At 45.2% G+C, this 9,853-nt stretch overlaps 1 protein-coding gene across 1 annotated transcript in view; it reads left to right on the top strand.

Annotated features, from left to right (window-relative positions):
• Positions 1 to 1,292: 1,292 nt before the first annotated feature.
• The window catches only part of chl1b (cell adhesion molecule L1-like b), a gene marked incomplete at its 5' end in the record, with an annotated part of 30,329 nt that continues 21,768 nt past the window's right edge, over positions 1,293 to 9,853 (top strand). Inside the window, 10 exons of the mRNA XM_083660527.1 lie at positions 1,293 to 1,401; positions 3,847 to 3,864; positions 4,981 to 5,089; positions 5,372 to 5,562; positions 6,180 to 6,302; positions 6,584 to 6,772; positions 7,354 to 7,468; positions 7,686 to 7,867; positions 8,481 to 8,612; positions 9,441 to 9,581. Of these exons, the coding sequence (XP_083516653.1) occupies positions 1,293 to 1,401; positions 3,847 to 3,864; positions 4,981 to 5,089; positions 5,372 to 5,562; positions 6,180 to 6,302; positions 6,584 to 6,772; positions 7,354 to 7,468; positions 7,686 to 7,867; positions 8,481 to 8,612; positions 9,441 to 9,581 (1,309 nt within the window). The remainder of the gene's footprint in view (positions 1,402 to 3,846; positions 3,865 to 4,980; positions 5,090 to 5,371; positions 5,563 to 6,179; positions 6,303 to 6,583; positions 6,773 to 7,353; positions 7,469 to 7,685; positions 7,868 to 8,480; positions 8,613 to 9,440; positions 9,582 to 9,853) is intronic.

The following is a 9,853-nucleotide window of genomic DNA, read 5'->3' as shown; positions in this document are numbered from 1 at the left end:
CCTCGTCCTCCCTCCCTCACCCTGCTCCTCCTCCCTCACCCAGCTCCTCCTCCTCCTCCTCCTCCTCCTCCTCCTCCTCCTCCCTCACCCAGCTCCTCCTCCTCCTCCTCCTCCTCCTCCTCCTCCTCCCTCACCCTGCTCTGCACCTCCTCCCTCACCCAATTCCTCCTCCCTCACCCAGCTCTGCACCTCCTTCCTCACCCAGCTCCTCCTCCTCCTCCTCCTCCTCCTCCTCCTCCTCCTCCTCCTCCCTCACCCAGCTCTGCACCTCCTCCCTCACCCAGCTCTGCACCTCCTCCTCCTCCTCCCCCCTCACCCAGCTCTGCACCTCCTCCCTCACCCAGCTCCTCCTCCTCCTCCTCCTCCACCTCCTCCCTCACCCAGCTCTGCACCTCCTCCTCCTCCTCCTCCTCCCCCCTCACCCAGCTCTGCACTATGGCCCGATCCTGTGCTCATTATAGCTCCAGCCTCTGGTCTGTTAGGTGGAAAATGATCCAGAGCTGTGTAGTCTGCTGCTTGTCAGAGGGCAGACAGGTTACTCTGTCTGACTGTTAGCTGTGTGTGTTATTTATGCTCTGGCAGCGCTAGTTGCTGCTATAATAGATACTGTAAATATGTGTAGCTGCATTGCTAATCTCTTTGAGTTATTGTTATCAGAACCATGCAGGCACAAATCAGGAGCAGCGCTATGATGAAATGAATTGTATCTTCATTTTGATGGTAATGTTCATCTTGATTTCCATCTTGGCTCCATTTTGGTATGAATGTGTAATTTTTTCCCCTTGCATGACTATTGGACATCTGCTGTGCATTAATATAGCCACAGGCTGCTTCATCGCTTTATTTATTTATTACCATTGTTGTTCCATGAAAAATAAATACACTCTGCTACACTGTCCCACAGACGTCAAGCTAGAAAACAACTTGGATCCCACGGGACAGGATGAGAGCAGGCTTTAATATGAATGTTTCTTTGCCACAGCAACATTTGAACTAGCACAGCATGGGGTGCGTGTTGCTGTGAGTGACTGCTGTGCTGGAAGTGTACTGAGCTGAGCCTGGCTGAGCAGAGAGGAGTGGGGCTCCACAGTCACGTGGGGGTTTTGCTGTGTGAACAGGGTTTGGGAGCCTTTACCGTCTGCTAGGCACGTGGGTGGATTCATGGGGCCTGCTCTGTCTGTGCTCTCACAGGTCCTGGGTCTTCAGCGTGCCATGGAGATAAACTGAGGAGTGGGACGAGAGCAACACTCCTTCCTGCCTTCGGGAACTCCCAGATCGCCGCCCGCCGAGCCATGAGGCTGGAGAGGAGCCCGGGATGGGTCGCCGCCCCCCTGCTGGGCCTGGTCGTCGCCTGTATCTGTGCCTTTCGCCCCGCTACCGCCATTGACATCCCGCTGGAATGTGAGACCCCACTCCTGTTGTACACCATCTGCAGACAACATACCGTCATTTCAAATAGTACAGAAGAAGAGTAAAGCATTGATTTTCCACTGATTGCAATGCATCATAACAATTCAGTATGAATGAGGATGAGTTTTGACATAATGGATATTTAATTCAATTGTGACAAAATCCTGAACATGCACCATGCTCCAACAAAGTTATTCATGAATCCAGATAGGGATATAATAGAGCAGTGTTTTTCAACCACTGTGGCGAGATCATCAGGTGTGCCGTGGGAAATTGTCCAATTTCACTTTGTTGGTCCATAAAAATTTATCCTAAATTGCGCCACACGAAAGAATTGATTTCATACAGCTCTCGTTGAGCGCTGTGGTTGCACTACTCTTCTATGTCTATGGGTGGCGGTAGTGTGATTAGTAGCCTAATAATGACCTTGTTGATTTCAAACAATAGAAGAAAAAAAGTCGCAGGTAGACACAGTTAGAACAAGTCACAACGCTAACAAGAAAGATAGATCAATATTTGAAGAGGAAAAGTGCCGACTCTGGACTTGACCCTCCTGATCAAGCGGGGGTCACAGGAAAACGGTGAGCTCGTGGCAATGTACTATGATGCTGTTTCATTTTGTAACAGTTGGGATGGCGGTGTGCCGTGGGATTTTCTCATTGTCAAAAGTGTGCCTTGGCACAAAAAAGTTTGAAGAACACTGCATGTGTGTGTACTGTAGAGTATGTTAACACCTTGAGTGCCATGGACGAGATATCTCGTCTTACATAATCCAGCCGTTGAGTGCCAAAGACGAGATATCTCGTCTTACATAAACATTTTTTTTTTTTGACGGTGGGACATCAATCAACCCCTTTTACGTCTTCTATATCAATATTGGAGGAAGAGAATGTGTATAATCTATTTTACCGACCACTAAGTGGCGACAGTTCTCTCCAGACCATTGATAGTACATATCTCCAGACAGAGAGAAAGCCACAGCCACGGGTCCGCTAGAGAAAGCCAGTCTAATTTTCAAGGAAATAGCTGGGCGAAAACTCTTTCGATTTCACACACACACACACACACACGCGCGCGCGCGCGCACACACACACACTCGAGTACCTTTGCGCATAAATAAGACCAGAATCGCAAAAGCTTCTTCAAAGCTCTCAGCCGACACCTCAAGAAACGAACGAGCCAGTTTTACAGTCCAGACTGCCCGAAAGCGGCCGCGGAGCCTCCTCCCTCCGCAGCACAGACGGAGGGAGGAGTTTGGAGACACACACACACTCTCTCTCTCTCTCTCTCTCTCTCTCTAGTCCCGAGAGAGAGAGAGAGGAGAGAGAGAGAGAGAGAGAGAGAGGAGAGAGAGAGAGAGAGAGAGAGAGAGAGAGAGAGAGAGCACACAGAGTGGGAGACAGACACGCTGTGGGGGCAAAGAACGGACAGAGATCTCTTCCTCTCAGAGCCGCGGAGCAACGCGCGAACACACACACACACACACACACACACACACACACACACACACACACACACACACACACACACACACACACAATACAGTATACAGACTTGCCCAAGGGCACCCATAATCACAGGCACGTGAGGTGGTTCTAAAAATCCATTTATCTCTAAACTCTCTGAAAATCTCTGAAACCATGCTGTACTCAACGGCTAATATCTACATAACTACTAACTTTGCAAACTAACTCTTTTAGACAGAGAAAGCACACATTCTATTAGTTCTTTTTAGATGATTGGTGTTCACGAAGTCTTAACAGAAAAGAATCCTCGGCTCTTGTAAAATGAGCCAGAATCCTCAAAAAAAAACCTGGCACAACTTACCTACAGGATTGAAAAAACGGCTGGCACTCAATGTGTTAACACAGAACATGTCGGATGTGTGAACCATTTTAAGTTGTTTAGCTTCAGAAAACTAGCCTTTGATTTAACTTGTATATGAAGTGCTTTTATCAGAGAGGAAGTGTTGTATACTGTAAAGTCACATGAATCACATCATAGAGAACCGATACGGTCGTACATTACAATCAAGCATGCTGTGAATAGAATATATTTACAACAATTATCTTGTTTGAATCTGTTTTCTTTCTATGTACAGTAGCGCTGCAGCTACAGTACTGTATGTATTTCCCCACAGTTTCCTTGGAAACAGACATAAAAGTGTTCCTGGCTCTAAATTATTCAGAAATATATCTTAAGGGCCTGATAGAGAACGGTTCAAACAGGTTTTTCAAAAGGCAACACATTCTTAAGCTGATTGATGATGCAATATCTTTTAAAGTCTTCTACAGTAGTTTGCACTGTATGCTCTCGCCATATGTTCAAAAGGTTTTATCCAAAGAATGCTTGTGACAAAAAAAAGGGATTATTCCCCCCAACTACTGACTGTTTCTGTTTTGTTTATTTCCCCCCTGCTCCCTGGGATTGTCTTAGTTTTAGGTCATGTGAACAGTAAGTTTGCTCTGCCGTTCTGTCGCCGGTGTTAGTGGCGTCCTCTTTACTGACAGCCTCGTGTGTTGGACCTGCATCTCATGTGTCATTGCTCTCGCTCACAACTCCATATCCCAGATATCTCTGCTCCTAAGATTCATATCATCTGTTGTTCTACCTTCATGGTCGGTCGGTTCCACTGGTCACATTGATAGTATTAGTATTGTACTGTATGTAACCATGTTTCCATTCTTAACACATCAGTCACCTCAACTAGCACAGTGGGAACTGTGATCACATCAGATCATATGAAGAGTTTTGCTCCAAAATGAAACGGGACAGCAGCACGCACTCTTACAAAATGACTGATAGCAAAAAAACATATATATATATACGCATTTTAAAGGATAGTAGCAAACGTACTGTAAGACTTCAATTCCATAACGATTAACTTTACAGACGGAATCGTCCATATCTTAGAGATGCTACAATTGGACATACATGTACATTACAGATGTTACCAAGGGCACTACTACCGCCACAAACGTATGGCCACAGTGGTCATATTAATGGTTGGATTTTGTTGGAGTTTGTTTGCACCTGTAAGAGTCCATGTCAAAGGGAAGCTGAGAATCCACAGAGTCCAATGGTATTAGTCTTATCACTCTACGACCAAAACTCATGAAAAAAAACACGTAATGCTGCCACAGTGGCGGTGGCAATAGTGCCCCTGGAAACAGGCAACTTCTATTCACCTTATGTAGAGGAGACAGTCTGGCTTGAGAGACTAACAGGAAGTGTAAACACAATCGAAAGTTCTGATTGTGTTTACGCTTCCTGTGACTCATAAACCTAGTTTGACTCATATGTGAGTCAGACTAGGTTTGACCAGGTGAGTCAGACTAGTTTGAGCTGGTGAAACCGCAGGCGCTTTGAACAGGAACTCGTGACACAATGGGTCAAGTGGGCGGGGCTACATAAGGTGAATCCGTTTTGGAAGAGAACTCTGCATATGGAGCCATATTAGACACGTCCATAGCATGGTGTTGAATGTCTGATACTTATGTAAGGAGTTGTGCGTTAGGGCCTGTGTGCCATGTTCCTCACATTACGCCCTGTTGTCTGTGTGTTGCCCAGTTGCGCAGATGCCCACCATCACAGCTCAGTCACCCAGCTCTCTCATCGCCTTCCCCTTCGACGAGAGCTTCCCCATGACGTGCGAAGCCAAAGGGAACCCCGAGCCAGAGTGAGTATAGCGAGCCTGGCGTCTCCAGCAGACGGAGAGCCCGGAGAGCTTGTTAGCAGCCAGACACACACACACACACACACACACACACACACACACACACACACACACACACACACACACACACCATCAGCAGCAAACGACACGGACATGTTGGCGTCGCCCACTTTGTTTTTGGATGCTTGCTTCCATGTTGTGTCTTTGCACCAGCATACTGCATTCCTGGCTGAGAGAACTTGACTTTTCAGCATTGGCTTATTAAACTGTCTCCTTTTGTGTTAGATTCCGATGGACGAAGAACGGAGTGGAAATCGACCCCCTCTCGGACCCCCGGCTGACGAAAGAGGAGCATTCTGGGACCTTTGTGATACCCAATCACGGGAACCTCACTGAATACCAGGGCACCTATCGCTGTTACGCCTCAAACAAACTGGGGACCGCCATATCGGAGGAGATCGAGTTCATTGTGCCCCGTGAGTAACATGGGTCTGTGTGTGTGTGTGCGCGGTGCTCTGTTACAGCGCTTTCAAAGTGATTCAGAGCACCACAGTCCTGTGTAATGACTGCACCTCTCCATTGTGCGCGTCTCATTGTATTGGCCGTGGCAGAAAGTCATTGAGCCGAGCGGAGGCCCCGCCCCTCGCTGCCTTCTCGCCTGTACCTCTCTGCAGCGGGCAAAGCATCGAGTGTGATCTAGCCTCTCCATCATTTCCCTGGGTACATTTTTCATTTTGTTCCAGGGCCATAGTGTATATACATTCTCAAAGAAATCCACTCCGAGGCACTGTGGCTACATTTGGCTGAGCTTCAACCGCTCAGCAGTGTTGACAAGCCACACAACAGTAGTGGGACGGCTATTTCTCCCCGAAAGCCAAGATGTGAAAAATGTGCCATAGAAATCAGTTTATTGGATGATGTACAGTATAGTAGTAGGGACCATTGACTGTAGGGGACACAGAGACGCAGACGGCGCTTGGCTCCAGAATTCAAGAATGATATGACTGCCATCTTGTGGAGAAGAAGAGAACAGCATGGACGATTTGATTCATTGTTAGTGTTTTTTTTTCTTCTTCTTTTTTCTTCTTGCTAGATGTTCCAAAGTTTCCTAAAGAAAAACTTGCTCCCATCGTGGTTGAAGAGGGTCAGTCTTTTATTCTAGAGTGCGACCCACCTAAAGGGATACCTCCTCTTCAGATCTACTGGATGACTATCAGTGAGTGGCATTCTTTATTCACACACAGTTAATGCATGCCAAGGTATGTGTTTGAATCAGGGCTGGGGGTCACTTTGTGTTCAATTCAGTTAAAAAGGAATATGAAGACTTACTGTAATGATAAAGCCTTTATTCCATCTCATGAAAATGAAAATCATGAGAAATGACACCAACTCTGGATTGAATCACAGCAGATCCTTTGCGATGGCTGATATCGGCCTTTTATATCACCAAGATTATGAGCTAATATGGACTTGAAAGGGTTTATCTTCTGTCCCCAGGTCTCCAGCACATAGAGCAGGATGAGAGGGTGTCTGTGGGCTTGAATGGAGACCTGTACTTCTCTCACGCGGTGGAGAAGGACAGCAGGAGAGACTACTGCTGCTTCGCTGCCTTCCCCAGGATACGAACCATCGTCCAGAAGACCGCCATGTCCGTCATTGTCAAGACCAGTAGGTGTCAGGGAAACTGTAGCGCTGTTTTACCTGTGAACATTCAAAGGAAATCTCCACTTTGATTTGTTCTGAGAACATCATTGATACCCATATTCACAGCAGCACTTCAAAAGCCATCCAAGTGTCGCACCGTCTTGTTCCCTTACCGTAGATGCTCGTACATCAGCATCTCCAAAGTTTTGTTTTGTGTTGTGTTTGATCTCACTGATGTTTGTCATGAGCCACGCATCCACATTGTCTTCACATTCATCGTTTATTTTCTGATTTCATCCACCTCCATTTCAGAGAAATCACAAAGTGGCACGAGTCCTGAAAATGGTAAGTTTGAACACATAGAGCCACAGCCATGTCTTGTGCACATACAGTATAGAAAAAAAAGCCAAGCGCACAAGACAAGGGTGTGTGTGTGGGTGTGTGTGTGTGTGTGTGTGTGTGTGTGTGTGTGTGTGTGTGTGTGTTCATACTATGCATATTAATTTGTAAAAATCATTCAAGTGTGACCTATGGGAAAATGTATTACTCTACACTGTTGACTGCTCGTAAAAACATTGGCTATCTTCTCTTCTCTTGACAAATTCTCCAACATGTTCTTTCAGCTAATGCAATCGTGGACAGAAAACCCAATCTTCTGACGCCCTCTGGTGGTGACAGATCAGAGACACAGCTGGTCAAAGGAGAGGATCTGCAGTTGGAGTGTATTGCTGAGGGATTGTGAGTAATGCCTACTTTTACCAATATCCCACATCTCATTATACATTTGACGAATTTCAGTCGAATCCAATTTCAATCCATTTGGAAAATTGAACTATGAACATGAGGGAACATGTTTTTGCACACAAAGATGAATGAAACCCTTCAGTCACGGTAATGTACAGGCAGCATCTAGCTATCTCTCTACAGTACTAACCATTTCTCTTCTTTCCGTCAGTCCCACTCCACAGGTTGAGTGGGTGAAGACGGGTCACAAGCTTCCTGACAAAGCCAAAGTGGAGAACCATGGGAAATTGCTGATTGTGCCTAGAGTTGAAGAGGAGGACAACGGGAAGTATATGTGCAAGGCCAAGAACTCGCTTGGAGAAGCTTTCCATTACTTTACGGTCACAGTAGAAGGTAACTACCGATGCGCTCTGAAGTTACTGTGTTGTAGTTGTGAATTAGCCTGGGTAAACCCAGCCTTCAACGTGACGTCACAGGCTATGCCTGTAGTGTAAGTTTCGTGACTGAGAGCACATAGAGGCTGGGTTTACCCAGGCTAGTTGTGAATCCTTTTATTATTATTATCATCAAAGGCTTCACATGAGAATGCAATAGAAATGTAAACAGTGGTGGAAGAAAAGTAGATTTTCTTCAAACTACTGTAACTCCTTAATACTATAAAATATGGAATTCATATTAATACCGTGTTTTATCTGGAGACAAGTGTATTGACATAGCAATATTTACTCATTAATGTATTCATTTGTGTTATTAATGTAATAATTAGCATAAGTGATTACCATATGTGTAATAGATCATGTTGATTATGGCGGGATATTAGGCTTAGTATGGCTATAGTATCTTTGCTGTAGTCTTGCCTTGACTGACAGTGTCTGACTTGACTGTCTAGACTCGACTGTCTTGACAGTCAAGTCTTGACAGTCACTTGACTGACAAGTGCCTTAGACACTACAGCAGACACGGGTTTCATAATGTCATGGTGATCTCACTGGCTGTGTCCTCTCAGAGCCTCCAGAGTGGGTGTTTGAGCCGGAGAGTCAGCTCAACATGATTGGCTCAGACGTGCACATCAAGTGCTCCGCCACTGGGACTCCACAGCCTGCTATAACATGGAGGGTGAATGGAGTACCTCTGGAGGGTAAGTCCCCAATCAGCCTCAGCTCAGCCTCGACTCACAATGTAAAAGCTTTATTTCTACAGGCTTAGCTCTGATGTGATTAAAGTCGCAAGCAAACAGCATTTTGATGGTGTCTCGGTCCCACAGTCCCACGTATTACATGACGTTTAACACAGGGAGGCGCTGTTCTAAAGTGGGCGGGTTGGACCATAACACACATGGAGAGAGAACGGCAGTGAAGCCCGGTGGATGCAGTGAAGCAATCCACTGTGAAACGCCTTGCGCATAATCTGAGCTGTCACAAATTCTGGACTCTTCAAAATGAATAATTCCCAGCCACCAGGAGGCACCCATGGTGTCGGCAAAAGGAAACAGGATTTATTTATTTTTTATTTAATTATTTTTTTATTATGAATGAAATGAAAGAGGATGGACAAAGCCCTGTCTTCATTACTCGTTTTGTTGCGGGGGTGAGTCCCCAAACTAACAAACTTTACATGATGGGAAAGGCGGAGGACTTTTTTACTTTTACTTTTTTATTTTTTTTACTTTTATTTACACCTACTTGTACACATAATTTAACCACTAAAATATTCCGTTTTCCAGGAAGTACGGTAAAAGTAATTTTGAAAAACATGAGATATAACTTTTTTTTTTTTTACGTTTATTGTTAATTAGTTGCACAGTATGATATAGAGATTCAGCTAAGAGGGCGAAAAAGTTACATTTCATTCTGACTTTACAAATGTAAAAATACACACTTGGTTTACATGACCATGTCTTTAGTCTGAACACACTGTTGCTGCTCTAATGCTATCTATGCTATTGGTGTTTTATTGTTTATTTCAGAGGTACCGGCAGGCAACAGAAAAGTCTTTGATGATACCATATCCTTGCACAATGCCCAAGCGAATGACAGTGCGGTCTATCAGTGCGAGGCCTCCAACAGACATGGAACCCTTCTGGCCAATGCAAATATCATGATTATGAGTAAGTATGGCAATTTGGCAATTTGATTCATGCCAAATCCTTACACTTACAAATTCTGTGTGTAGCGAGCCATCGGCCTCCTCAAAACTTTGTTTGAATATGTTTGTTAGAAACTGTGAAATCACATGAGAATTGAATCTGTAGCCTAATCATTTTACTCTAAACGGAATCAAAGTAGTTGCTTAGCGGTGGCAGTAGGGGGCATCTGTTGTGAGTAATTGTCAGACACTCATTAGTCAGTAGGAGACTGTTTGATTGATGTTGTGTGGAGC

This window comes from Poromitra crassiceps (assembly GCF_964638095.1).
Source record: "Poromitra crassiceps genome assembly, chromosome: 25".
Taxonomy (NCBI): domain Eukaryota; kingdom Metazoa; phylum Chordata; class Actinopteri; order Beryciformes; family Melamphaidae; genus Poromitra; species Poromitra crassiceps.
The sequence above is the reverse complement of the archived record's forward strand: the minus strand, read 5'-3'. Positions and strand labels throughout refer to the sequence as shown.